This window comes from Ipomoea nil, unplaced genomic scaffold (assembly GCF_001879475.1).
Source record: "Ipomoea nil cultivar Tokyo-kokei standard unplaced genomic scaffold, Asagao_1.1 scaffold0382, whole genome shotgun sequence".
Taxonomy (NCBI): Eukaryota; Viridiplantae; Streptophyta; class Magnoliopsida; order Solanales; family Convolvulaceae; genus Ipomoea; species Ipomoea nil.
Window position 1 is genome coordinate 404,184 of NW_017616810.1, and position 13,937 is coordinate 418,120.

Here is a 13,937-nt window from a genome sequence, read left to right on the forward strand (position 1 = left end):
AACTTAGCAACAGGAAGAACCTCAGAATAGCAGGATGGATCACCATCAACTTCCTGTGTGACTGAAAGCGCATAAGCAACCATATTGGTTTCATCATCACTAGCATACCTAGCAGGTTTTTTAATTGTCCTCCTAGGACGATCCATAGCAATGGAATACTCTCGTTGTGGCTCGACGAGAGGTGTTGTGCTAGTAGATGCATCATCTTTAGTATTACCGTCAGCAGTAGTAACACTATCAATATGCCTGAATTCAAACTCCACCTTCTCACCAGTACTCTGTGTCTCACCTGTACTGGGAACTTTTCTAGAAGAAAGTAGTGCATTTTCATCAAAAGTGATATCTCGACTCAGAATGATTTTCCGAGAATCAGGAGACCATAGACGATACCCTTTTGACTCAGAAGCATAACCAAGGAAAATGCATTTGACAGCTCTCGGGTTTAATTTACCCGTACTGGAATGAGCATAAGCAGGACATCCAAAAACTCTTAAGATAGAGTAATCAACAGGATTACCTGACCAAACTTCCTCTGGAATTTTGAAATCAAGGGATGAATGTGGAGATCTATTTACCAAATAGCAAGCAGTAGAAACGGCCTCGGCCCAAAAATCACGCCGTTTCCATAACCCAGCATTAGAGAGCATACAACGAGCTCTTTCCAATAGAGTCCTGTTCAAACGTTCGGCAACACCATTCTGCTGGGGTTTACCAGGCAAGGTCTTGTGCCTGGCAATTCCATTTGCCGCACAAAAGTCATTGAAATCTGACTCACAGAACTCCAAGCCATTGTCTGTCCTGAGCTTCTTGACTTTTTTACCTGTCTGAGTCTCAACAAGTATTTTCCATTTCTTGAAAATAGAAAATGCTTGATTTTTATGTTTCAGGAAATAGACCCAGACTTTACGAGAAAAGTCATCAATAATAGACATAAAATATCTACAGCCTCCCATAGACTGGAATTTAGTCGGTCCCCATAAATCGGAATGTATATATTCCAATACATCTTTGGTACAGTGTGTAGCAGTAGAGAAACTAACCCTCTTTTGTTTCCCAAAAATACAATGCTCACAAAATTGTAATTTACCCGTACCTGAACCACCAAGGAGACCTTTCTTGCTCAGGAGATGCATGCCTTTCTCACTCATATGCCCCAGACGCATATGCCATAATTGAGTGAGATCCGCATCAGACATCGATGAGGATATCGCTACTGAACCCGTCACAGTACTGCCATGCAAGACGTACACGCTTCCAGAACGAGAAGCTTTCATGAGAACAACAGAGCCTTTTATGACCTTCAAAACTCCACCTTCAGCTATGTACTTGTACCCCAGAGATTCCAAGGTGCCCAACGATATCAGATTGCGTTTCAAATCAGGAATATACCGAACATTGGTAAGAGTCCTGACAACGTTATCATGAGTTTTAATCTGAACACTTCCAATTCCACTAACCTTGCATTGGGTATCATTACCCAACAAGACAACTCCACCATCAACCGGTTCCAGAGAAATGAACCAATCTTTGTGGGGACACATGTGGAATGTACAACCAGAGTCCAAAATCCACTCGGTTTCACTCCGTTTCTCACCGGAGCTAACAGATAACAGCACATCACCATCTGAATCACTTTCAACAACACTAGCTTCAGCGGACTTCTTTTCTCTCTCTTGCTTGTTTTTCAACTTGAAGCATTCAGTCACATCATGACCATGCTTCTTGCAGTACTTACAGGATTTGTTGGACTTATGTCCTTCGGACTTGGATCTAGAATTTTTATTGCTACTCCCTGATTCAAGTGAACGACCCCTTACAGTCAAGCCTTCACCTTTGTCCTCAGACTTAATTTCAAAGTCAAACTTTTCTTTGGACAATAGGTTTGACTTAACACTGTCGAAAGTAAGGGTATCACTACTATTACCATACAGCATAATTTCTTTGAAATGCTTATATGAATTAGGGAGAGAGACAAGCAATAAAACAGCACGATCCTCATCGTCAATTATGACATCAATATTTTCCAAGTCCAATAAAATAGAATTGAATTCATCTAAGTGAGACTTAATAGAAGTACCTTCCGTCATACGGATTGTGTACAGACGCTCCTTCAGGCGTAGCGTGTTCGTCAGAGTTTTGGCCATGTAAAGCGTATCCAGCTTGGACCATAAATCTGACGCAGTCGTCTCACTTAATACCTCACGTAGAACCTCTTTAGACAGACACAAAAGAATGGTTGAACGTGCCTTGTCATCCAGATCTTCCCAATCTACATCTGTCATTGTAGCCGGTTTCTTCTTCTTCCCAGCTAGCGCTTTCTTCAAACCGTTCTGGGTTAGAACGGCTTCCATCTGAACCTTCCAGATAGAAAAGCTAATTTTCCCGTCGAACTTCTCGATATCGAACTTGGTAACAGTTGACATCTTTGAAAATAACTCTCAATTAAACCGCTCTGATACCACTTGTTAGGAATATAGCGGAATAATGCGGAAGCGAAGAATCGAAAATTGAGAATTATAGAAGTTAATAATAGGGAAAATATAATAAATGACGAAATAATAAAATACTAAATTGGGAGAATATAGAAATATATATATTAATCTCAAAAGAGAGAATTGAAACAATAATATATATATTTGTCTACGTAAGGAAAGCTAAAGAATTAAGGATGAATGATGAATTGATAATTGATGTAAGAGGTGATTTACAAAGCAAAGAACTACTGCTACTTATACATTCACAAAAGAGAAATAAGCGCATGAAATAAAGGATGTACATGCGCATTAGTAGCTACGTGGGAAGACAATTGCGCATGCAAATGTTGAGTGGTCTTAATGGATTGATTTGAGCCACACAAAATTATTATCCTAACATGTTTGAATGTGGTCCACTTATGCAGCATGCCCATTCCTAAATCCTAGGAGTACATTATTTTTCTCAAAAGTCATTGAAATGTCTATAAAACTATATACAGTATCAGTGTATCACATAGCATTATATCCAAAAGAGTCTCTTTCCTTCCCCCCTTTCTTATTAAAAAATTCCATCTTTCTTCTTTCAGCCCAAAGGAATCACCATTTTCAGATTTGGAAAAATGGAAAGAGCACAAGAAGAGCTTGCACTGACCCAGATAAGGAAGTCAGTTGAGAAGCTTGGTTCTTCTACAGAGGTGAAAATCATATATGATCAACTCCCCATCCTTCTCTCTTATTATTATCTCTTCTTATTCTGCTCTTGATGTCTATCCCATTTTCTTGCTTTCCGTGTTGCAGAGCTACGGTGACCCAACTCTTATGAGGTTCTTGATTGCAAGAGCAATGGACCCAGAAAAGGCAGCCAAGATGTTTGTGCAATGGCGGCAATGGAGAGCTGCTTTTGTTCCGCTCGGATATATTCCTGACTCTGAAGTGCCAGATGAACTGGAATCTAGGAAGATTTGCTTACAAGGATTATCCAAAAATGGGTTCCCAGTTATGATCGTGAAAGGTCGCAATCATTTTCCTGCCAAGGATCAACTCCAATTTAAGAGTAATGCTTTTTTACCCTTTTTCTATCTATTTTTACTGCATAGCATAGTACTTTAGGTTTTTTGTTTACAGTGGCTATATGATCCTCTTAACTAATTAATCTAGAGCTCACCATTTCACAAGATGTATAATGGACGAGTTTTTATGTAAAACTCCTAAGGATACCCTAAAGAACTATTTAGTTATTTTAGTGTGTGAGTTGTGTTTTGACAAGGGAAGATTCTAGTTTGGTTAATCTATTGATACCTTTCTAGCTTTTCTTGTTTATGAGTACTTTGGTTTTGACAAAAATGAAGCTATATAAGTTATTTAAGAGTGCTTTGCTTCTTGTCACATGATATGCCTTCATAATTTGACAATTTTGTGTTTGTTTTCATTGAGTCTTGGGAATCTTCTTTTCAAGGGAGATAATATAACTTTGTGTCACAATCAGAGCTGTTGGGTTCATTATTATTGGTCAATGTAATTATTTATAGTTTGAATAATGTGAGTTGTCAGTTGTGAGTCAGTGTCTTACTTTATTATGAGTTTTATGATGGGGTATTAGGATTTAGAAGGAGACATTTATTTGGTGTTTCTTTAATGTGATATGGTATATATTTAGGCAATGAACTATGATAGACTCCTAACTTAAGAAACTAATGAAACCGAACAATTTGAGGTTCTTGTAGTTTCTAAAGGTAAGGTTGATAACTTTTGAGTTTGGTGAGCCTGACTGTATGTCCCCCGGAGTCTGGTGAGCCTGACTGTATGCCCCCGGAGTCTGGTGAGCCTGACTTTATGCCCCCGGAGTCTGGTGAGCCTGACTGTATGTCCAGCACGACCCCCACACGGTATAGGCTTGGACTAGACTCCTAACCTCAGTTTAGAAACTAATGAAACAGAATTTTAGAATGTTGAAATTTCTAAAAGCTATATTGCTAACTTTTGAGTTTGGTGATTGTGACTGTATGTCCTCGACCTATGAGGTAGGTTTGGACCATAAAAAGCTTAACAAGTATTTTACATAGTATCTCATTTGGTAAACATATTCTGCTAGTATTTATTTGATGGTCTTGTAATTTCTAAAATAATGTCGATAATTATTGAGTTGGGTCATGGGTGAGCTTGACTTTATGTCATTGAAATGATAAAATGGCCTGAACCATAAAGTCTCACTGTTCGTTTAATTCTAACTAAATGTTTTCATTTCTTGTGCAGAATTTGTGGTTCACCTTCTAGACAAAACACTTGCAAGGTATCATTTTTGTCTTATATTTTTTACTTTAAATAGTCCTGAACGCAATTCTTTTCAGTTCTCACCTTGCAACACTTGCGTTAGGTAAAGCGAAAGTTCCCATAATTGTCATGATCAACTGAATATGTTGTTAGCAAAAAAGGCTAGTACTAGCCAACGAGTCAGAGAAGGTATTAGCAAGTAATCTGTTCCTCTGTAGAGTGGGTGCTTTTGAAGGACCGAAAGAGGTGTGAGTGAGAGGGCCAAAAAGAGAGTGGACCATAAGAGGTGTGAGTGAGAGTTTTAGACTACCAATACCAAAGACTGGTTATCCAACCAATTAGCTAGTCTAACTCATGACCTTATAAACCCATATGTTCTCTCTTATTTTATCAATGTGGGACTCTTAACACGGATGAATATTTAAACATCAATGAATGTTTTGGTTCTGTGCGAGTGCTTAATGCCTAATTTTTGTGGGGTCATTGAAGACTTGTGTTAAGTATTGGTAAGGGATAGGTTAGAGATTTTGCCCTTCATATCGGCTAACCAGTATCAGAACGTGCCTTTTTTTTCAAATAGACTTCAGGCCATGTGATTTCATTCATGACTCGTTATGAGCAGTTCAGAAGTTGTATTAGGACAAAATTTTGCCAACTCCATCGTGTTATATTCTTTATGACTTATTTTTGTTCTAACAAGAACGGGCTTTGCATCCTGCCATTGATTTTCTTCTCTTCATTTCAGTTCTTCGAAGGATGGAGAAATAGGAAGCGAAAAGTTGATTGGTATTCTTGATTTGCAGCATATTAGCTATAAAAACGTTGATGCCCGTGCACTAATCACCGGTTTTCAGTTCTTACAGGTGAGTTTCCTCGCTCCTTCGCAATATACATTACACCCTAATACAACAAACTTTCTGTGGAGCTGACTTCGAGAAAGAGAGGAAAAGTCGTATTTCAATACAACAAACTTTCCGTGGCGCTTGCTATATATTAAATTGATCTTATTCTGACTTTTATATTCTACCTTAGACAAAATTACGTTTGCCTGATTATCTACGTTTTCTGTGATTTTGTCTCCATAGGCTTACTACCCTGAACGCTTAGCCAAGTTTTACCTATTACACATGCCACTATTCTTCGTTGCTGTCTGGAAGTTGGTTTCCCGTTTCCTTGAGAAAGCAACTCTTGAAAAGGTATGCTCATATATGTGTTCATCGAGTGTTTTTCACTGCTTCCTTTCATACCGTTACCTGAAAACTCCTAGCGTTAAAAGTCATATGAACTCCAAAACGCATAATTTGCGTATGGTAGGACCGAATACTCAATACTGTCTAGGCCTATTTGTCCCTATACAGTTGAAATATGACCATACGATAAAATCAGGAACTTCACTTCATATTAAGATCGGAGAAAAATATAATTATTTTGAGCTATCGAGTCACGTTGGTTAGGATAATATGTACAGATTGTGATTGTTAGCAATGAAGAGGAAAGGTTGCAGTTGATGAGAGAAGTAGGAGAAGATGTGTTGCCAGAAGAGTATGGTGGGAAGTCAAAGTTTGTAGCTATGCAGGATGTTGTAATCAACCCTTTGGCTGTGGAAGGCTAGCTCAAAATACCCTTTGTATGAATACTTGGTCACACAACTATCTGTATCTCGAGAATTAAGAAATATTCTCAATGTAATAAATTCTTACCTTAAAATTAATAAGAAATGCAATAATTTATTTAAATTCGATGAGTATTGTAATAGCTTGTCATATATTATGGAATGTTGATGTTGTGCACTTATGAAGCACATTGAGTTTCCAAGCCAAAGTCATGTGTGCACAAAGAAATTTTAATTTATGAATTTTGGACTAAAAAAAAGTAATGAAATACTTTAATAATTTACCTAAATTGGATTGTTTTCTTAAAAATGTTGAATCCCAAATCTAAGGGCTCGACAGATAGTTGTGTGGACCAACTGAGCTGTCCATGTGAACTAAATTGCAATGTTTTTCTTCCAAAGGCTGAACCCCAACCTTAAGGGCCCCCCACACTCCGGCCCGACAAAGCATTTGGGAGGATGGTGACTCAACTGAACATGAATCACCGCTCACTGCGCACAAGGGGCCCCCTGTTTTTCTTCCAAAGGCTGAACCCCAACCCTAGCTCACTGCGCACAAGGGGCCCCCTGTTTTTCTTCCAAAGGCTGAACCCCAACCCTAAGGGCTCCCCACACTCCGGCCCGACAAAGTATTTGGGAGGATGGTGACTCAACTGAACATGAACCACAAAGGCTAGACCGGTGCTCACTGGGCACAAGGAGCTCCCTCAGTGCCGCTGATGAGACTCGATCCTGATCATTCTTCTAAAATTTCACCTCTATGACCAATTGAGCTACCCATGCGGGCAAATTGTATTGTTTTGAGTTGATGGAAAGTTGTAACCACCTAGTACGGAGTAACATATTGTTTAGCACTACTATATTAGATTGACGAGGAACATGCCAAACTTGTTTTCTCCGTAAAACTCTACTCCAAATCCATACTATAATAATGGACTTCTTCTGCCTTCTATTCCGCCATTCTTATTTCCTCCCTTTCTCCTTAAACCCTCCCGCCGCCGTCGCCTCCGACAATGAAGCTCTCAACTCTTTCTCTTCGCCACCACCAATTCCTCCCCGGCACCGCCGCCATCCCCACTCCCCGTTCCATTTCCTCCTCCGCCTCCGCCTCCCGCGTCCGCATGTCGCTTCGTGAGGACGCCCCCTCAGTCGCCATCGTCGGCGTCACCGGCGCCGTGGGCCAGGAGTTTCTCTCCGTCCTCTCCGACCGCGACTTCCCGTACCGCTCCCTCAAGCTCCTCGCCAGCAAGCGCTCCGCGGGGAGGGGCCTCGCCTTCGAAGGCAAGCAGTACACCGTCGAAGAGCTCACCGAGGAAAGCTTTGAAGGCGTCGACATTGCTCTGTTCAGCGCCGGCGGGTCTATTAGTAAGAAATTTGGCCCGATAGCGGCTCGGAAGGGGACCATTGTGGTGGATAACAGCTCTGCTTTTAGGATGGACGATGGCGTGCCGCTAGTGATCCCGGAGGTTAATCCAGACGCCATGGCGCATATTAAGGTCGGGTCTGGGAAGGGAGCGATCATTGCCAATCCCAATTGCTCCACCATTATTTGCTTAATGGCCGCCACGCCGCTTCATCTCCGGGCTAAGGTGAGAGAGTTGTATACATTTTTGTATTTCATTTCAATGTTCTGCTTCTTTTAATGTTTCCTCTGCAAATTTAGGTTAATTCTTAGCTATTCTCTGGTACGAGATTGTTTTAAATTAAAGGAGGAGACTATTCATGATTGCAATTGGGCACCAGGTGACTAGGGAATTGTTAGGCGACCCGAAGGCACCTTGCCCTTATATCTAATAAAGTTAGGCCTTACCTTATCTACTAGTTATAACATTTAGTAGGCATAAGGAATAGAGTTGCGCCTTAACTACTAGCTATAAGCCCTTGATCCTAACAACATACCCTCTTCTTAAATATCATAGGAGTTTGTCCCATTCACATATTCAAATCATTTAGCTAATAGTTAATTGGGGGTGTTTGATAAATGGTGGTTAACTTATTGGGTTAGTGAGTTTGACTAGTTGATAGCATTAGCTGATTGTAGAAAAGTGTTTGGTAAATTAGCTTATTATGACTTTCTCAACAAGCTGATCGAAAAAACTACTTTGAGCAGCTTTTTGAATTTTAGCATTTTAGAGTAATAAGGTGTTACAAAAAACTAATTAATCACACACTCATATTGATTGTTTAACCAAGTTAAACAGCTAATAGTGGTCAAATAAGCCAAAATTGGCTGATAGGCTAATTATTTTACCTAACAGGGCCAATAGCTCAATAGCTGACTAGCTGATTGATTTTCCCCAAGTTGATTGTTTTAGCTGTTTTGATCAGCTAATAACATTAGCTGATTATAGAAAGATGTTTGGTGCTTCTCCGGTTAATCTTCGACAGCTCAATAACCTCCAAAACGAATAGAAAATCACTTTTATACACAACGTTCATTGTTTTACAGGTTAAACGTATGGTCGTTAGCACATACCAGGCTGCCAGTGGGGCTGGTGCTGCAGCCATGGAAGAGCTTGTTTTGCAGACTCGTGAGGTTTCCTGTCATCTTTTCCCGCTTTTGCATTGTATAAGTAGTCTATTTAGAGGTAACTTTTCATTGAGGGTTCTGATCACTTTCTTTATCTAAAGTAGGTCTTAGAAGGGAAAGAACCAACCTGTAACATCTTTAAGCAGCAGGTTTGTCCGGTTTCCTCCTACACGATACTACAATACTACATGTTTCATCTAATGTAAAATGTTGCGTTGTTTCTAATTATTGTAAACTTATTGACCGACAGTATGCTTTCAACCTATTCTCACATAATGCATCTATTCAATCAAATGGTTACAATGAAGAGGAGATGAAATTGGTAAAAGAGACTAGGAAAATATGGGTAATGGTTTCTTCTTCGCCTATGACCTCCTGTCTGAGATCTTTCGTGCAAAAGTGCTTATTAAATAAGCTTCTTTATTCCGTTGTAGAACGACAAGGATGTTAAAGTGACGGCAACGTGCATACGAGTTCCAGTTATGCGTGCTCATGCCGAGAGTGTGAATCTTCAATTTGAGAAACCCCTCGATGAGGTAATGCTTTGTTCTTAGTTTATGATATTGTTAACCGACTTTAGTTACTCTTGTGGTGGGGAACTGGAGGCGAGGATTAGTCTGACATAAACGGAGAATTCCATTCTTGCTATTGTGTTTTCCTGATTACCCAGGAGACGGCTAAGGATATTCTCAAGAATGCACCGGGCATAGTAGTCGTTGATGATCGAGCTGCAAACAGATTTCCCACCCCACTCGAAGTTTCCAACAAAGACGACGTTGCAGTTGGGAGGATACGACGTGACATTTCCCAAGATGGGGACTACGGGTAAAGCCCCGTCCCAATGATACTTAATTTATCGTACTCGATCTTTTGTCTAAAAATCTCACACTTTACCTGTTTGGTTCTGAGAAGGTTGGACATCTTTGTCTGTGGTGATCAAATACGCAAGGGAGCTGCCCTTAACGCTGTTCAGATTGCAGAGAAGCTGCTATAGGTTGAATACACACAGCCAAAAGAAAATTTTACCATCTCACTTGAATGCCCATAAAAGGGCAGATTTATTGGAACAGTTTTTATTTTTTGCCTGTGGAGTTATGAATGTTGTCCATGTTGCAGAGTAGATTTTTGTTTGAAAGTTTTAATAAAAATTAAAGATATGTTTTATTTGAAGATTTTGGAGGTTTACATTCTGCATGTGTTGCATTGTCCTTCTTCTTATAAATACTGTCTACTGAACCAGTAAACTAAACCTGTGCGGACTTTGTTGCCTTGTCGTAGTAGGTAGATAAGAGATTTCTTTATCACATAATATTTGGACACATAAATTAATTAGTTTCTTTAGGAGCTTAATAATGTCATTACCCATAAATGCCATAATGCCATTGAGGAATTTGGTCCAACAGAAAATTTGGAAAAATAACCCATAGCTTCACTTAACCCTTCAAGCGATTTATCTCCTCATCATAAAGTTTAGAATGAGTCTATGAGGTTCAAATATAGTTAAATTTGGGAATTATGGTTATAGAAAAAAGAGTTTGATTTATCTCCTCATCATAAAGTTTAGAATGAGTCCACGAGGTTCAAATATAGTTAAATTGGTAGTTAAAGCGAGGAAAAAAAGTTAAGATTGTCAATAAAAATTAATCTAATTTAGAGTTTTTTTTGAGTGACCAGTGAAACCCGCTTACTAGCAAATGATCATAATAAGGTAAATCAGTCTAAATTGTTCATAAATGATCAATTTAATCAAGAAATCAATAGACCGCTCTTGTGAGGGTGTCGAACTTATAATATATTAATATTGTGGTTATTTCCTTAAAAGCATGATCTACCGAATTTGTAAGAAAGAATGTCATATAATCAAGCTATAGTTGATTAAGGATGTCTACAGTGAAAAATATATTCAATGCATATTTTGCACGTATATATCTTTTTGCGCTGGCCAACAAGACATGTGAATGGATCGAATAAGAAAAAAAATATTTTTTTTAAATATTTTTTTTAAAAAGTTATTGGTTGTCGGCATTGAAGACTGCTCCGACCGTGGCCGAATTCGTCCCATGATGATATCCGGCATCCACGTAGCATCTTTTCGGCCTTGTCGCTGCGACGTAGGACTGACCAGGCTGTAATGATGATGGAGAGGGTGGCTGTTCAGCGGTGTGAGCTATAGTGTCGTGGGCGATGTGCTCGGCTGGCATTGGTTGTTCGGCAACAACGGTGGCCGCCTGGGCAGTGTGTTCGGCGGGCGTATGAGCGACTGTTCAGTGATGGACAATCCGCCATGCTTGCATGGTGGCGGTAGCAATTGCAAGTACTTTCTTCGGCATTGGTAGATAGGCATCCCAAACAGCTCCAAATGTGATATAAGATTGCAGCTGTGTAAATAATTCCATTAGTGTCTAGAACATTTAAGATTGCACTAAACCATTCCTAGAAAATATTTGTCACAATATTTAGGAGTGGAAGGTTGGATTAAGTCCATATGGATCTTACATAATCACACAAAACCAATGAGTGTATAGTGTCCTCACTAGAGATCCCACACATGGCACACATCGGATTAACCTCTACCCTCTTTATAAGCAAATTGTTAGTAGTGAGAAGATATCACTTATAGCTCTCCATAGAAATGTTTTTCATTTAGGTGGGATTTTGATCTTCCATTTATGGCTTAAATCTCTTTATTTATATTCAAATTGAGATCTTAATTTAAAAAAGACGAAGATACCCTTAATAATTTCATATTAAGATCGGAGAAAAATATAATTATTTTGAGCTATCGAGTCACGTTGGTTAGGATAATATGTACAGATTGTGATTGTTAGCAATGAAGAGGAAAGGTTGCAGTTGATGAGAGAAGTAGGAGAAGATGTGTTGCAAAAGAGTTTGTTGTAGCTATAAGCTAAGAGACAAGAAAACTGGGGGGCTTCTAGGCTATAAGAGAAGCTTTCTTTATCACAACAAAGAGGAACCCATCAAAATCGAGAATGGGTTATGAAGGAATTTTATTTGATGATACCAAAGACACGGTCCTGTGCAGGATTCACAAGAAAAAAAGAAGGGGTGAATCAAAACAGAGTAAGGATATTCCCATTGACACCATTTTGCAAATTTTAGAGGGTTCAACTGAGCAAATGAAGTGTATACTTTAAATCATGAATGTTTTGTGATATAGTAATAAAATTTTTAACTCATGCTTCACCTGAGAAGCTTATATTAAAAATTAAATTTTCAATATTAGTGTTTGCCATTTTGCTGTCCTATTGACCTAGAAGTTGCGAAATGACAACCTTGAGATAACAAGCAATAGGAGGCAGTAAAAATCTTCACAACTAGTTTCGCGTTACCTGCATCTATCTGATTCATTACTTCATTTTGTCAAAGATTTTTGCCTTGAAATTCAGGTTCAAATTCGCCAGTCTTCCAAAACCAGTAATAGCAATGGTAAAGTATGTGTCACTATAGGTTGAATACACACAGCCAAATTGAAATGCAGGTTCAAATTTTGCTGCTATAGGTTGAATACACACAGCCAAAACAAAATTTTACCATCTCACTTGAATGCCCATAAAAGGGCAGATTTATTGGAACAGTTTTTATTTTTTGCCTGTGGAGTTATGAATGTTGTCCATGTTGCAGAGTAGATTTTTGTTTGAAAGTTTTAATAAAAATTAAAGATATGTTTTATTAGAAGATTTTTGAGGTTTACATTCTGCAGGTGTTGCCTTGTCCTAGTAGGCAGATAAAGGATGGGTAACACTTGTGTGAGACCATTTCACCGGTCTCAATTCGCGAGACAGGTCGAATCTTTGATGCCATTGAAGAATTTGGTCCAATAAAAAAGTTGGAAAAAACTCATAGCTTCACTTAACACTTAGTTCAAGCTATATGGTAGGGTTTGATTTATCTCCTCATCATAAGTTCAGAATTAAGTTTAGAATGAGTCCATAAGGTTCAAATATAGTTAAATTTGGGAATAATGGTTATAGAAAAAAGAAAAGTGAGGAAAAAAAGTTAAGATTGTGGTCTAATGGCATCCGGGTTGCACTCTCATATAGGAGGGTGTGAGTTCGAGTCTCAGTTGAATTGAAAAAGTAGTATGAATAGAGATACTACATTGTAATAGTGTCGTCTCGAATGTCATATAATTAAAGTAGTACTACATTGTAATAGTGTCGGAGTATCGTATCTTTTTGCGCTGGCTAACAAGACTATTAAAAGACTACTACTTCTGAAAACTACTAAAATGACTATGTATGACGAATTTAATTGAGAATATGTTGATTAAACCCGTAACCTTTTGATACAAAAATCATGCTTTACCTGGCCACTTAGTCACCCATTTTGGAGCAGCTAAGACATACTTTTAACTTTACAAATCATGACTTCCAAACGGAAAAAAATGTTTATAGCTTGTGGTGTATGTAGCATAGAATGCACATAATTTGTGATGCATGTAAGAATCCTAATCTACAAGTCACTCTTGTGATCAATTAAACAAGAATTAGAACAAGAAATTGTTCAACTCTTGTGATACATCAACTCCAAATTTTTTGAAGCATAAAAATATCCAAGACCCCAAATTATTCCCATTTTAATAGAAATAAATTAGGTTTAATTTAGGTAAGGAGTGACTTTAGTCCTTGACACAACTCTCGTTATAGCAAAAAGTTTTTTAAAAGCATGCCAATGAATTTTGTACAGAAACATCTACAATATACTGCACAAGCACAAACCCTTCATAATTTCAATAATTCTAGGTTAGACATTTTTCCTTTTATGCAATAATCATAAATATAGCGTGTAGATAGATAATATAATCATAACTCAAAGCACAGAAACAAACTACTCACACATATACATAAAGAATACAAAATATATAGCAAGAACAATGAGTAAATTGCATAAATAGAAGTTAAGGAAATTAAAACTTATCTATTGATGGATGATAAATCTTGGAATTCAAGCATCAAATATTCAATTACAAGCTATAAAAATGTAATGTAACATAAATCTAAATTTAATCTAACCCTAAATTACGCTCTAT

The 13,937-nt window shown here is 38.3% G+C and overlaps 2 protein-coding genes across 4 annotated transcripts; both read left to right on the plus strand.

Moving 5' to 3' along the window:
• The first annotated feature begins 2,966 nt into the window (after nt 1-2,966).
• LOC109171888 (CRAL-TRIO domain-containing protein YKL091C) lies at nt 2,967-6,484 on the plus strand. 2 transcript variants are annotated; one of them, XM_019320976.1, is made up of 6 exons: nt 2,967-3,169; nt 3,273-3,528; nt 4,728-4,764; nt 5,491-5,608; nt 5,831-5,990; nt 6,114-6,207. In XM_019320976.1, the coding sequence occupies exons 1-6, from the start codon at nt 3,095-3,097 to the stop codon at nt 6,197-6,199; spliced, it is 732 nt and encodes a 243-aa protein (XP_019176521.1). In that variant the 5' UTR covers nt 2,967-3,094; the 3' UTR covers nt 6,200-6,207. The 2 variants fall into 2 exon arrangements, with proteins under 2 accessions (XP_019176521.1, XP_019176520.1); XM_019320975.1 differs by lacking the exon at nt 6,114-6,207 and adding an exon at nt 6,214-6,484 and having other exon boundaries at nt 2,971-3,169; nt 5,831-5,941.
• Nucleotides 6,485-7,246: 762 nt separating this feature from the next.
• Nucleotides 7,247-12,579, plus strand: LOC109171885 (aspartate-semialdehyde dehydrogenase-like). Of its 2 annotated transcripts, XM_019320973.1 has the most exons (8): nt 7,247-7,946; nt 8,807-8,893; nt 8,992-9,036; nt 9,138-9,233; nt 9,322-9,423; nt 9,558-9,712; nt 9,800-9,881; nt 12,408-12,579. In XM_019320973.1, exons 1-7 carry the CDS (start codon nt 7,371-7,373, stop codon nt 9,879-9,881), a joined length of 1,143 nt encoding a protein of 380 aa, XP_019176518.1. In that variant the 5' UTR covers nt 7,247-7,370; the 3' UTR covers nt 12,408-12,579. The 2 variants fall into 2 exon arrangements, with proteins under 2 accessions (XP_019176518.1, XP_019176517.1); XM_019320972.1 differs by lacking the exon at nt 12,408-12,579 and having other exon boundaries at nt 7,248-7,946; nt 9,800-10,057.
• Nucleotides 12,580-13,937: the final 1,358 nt, after the last annotated feature.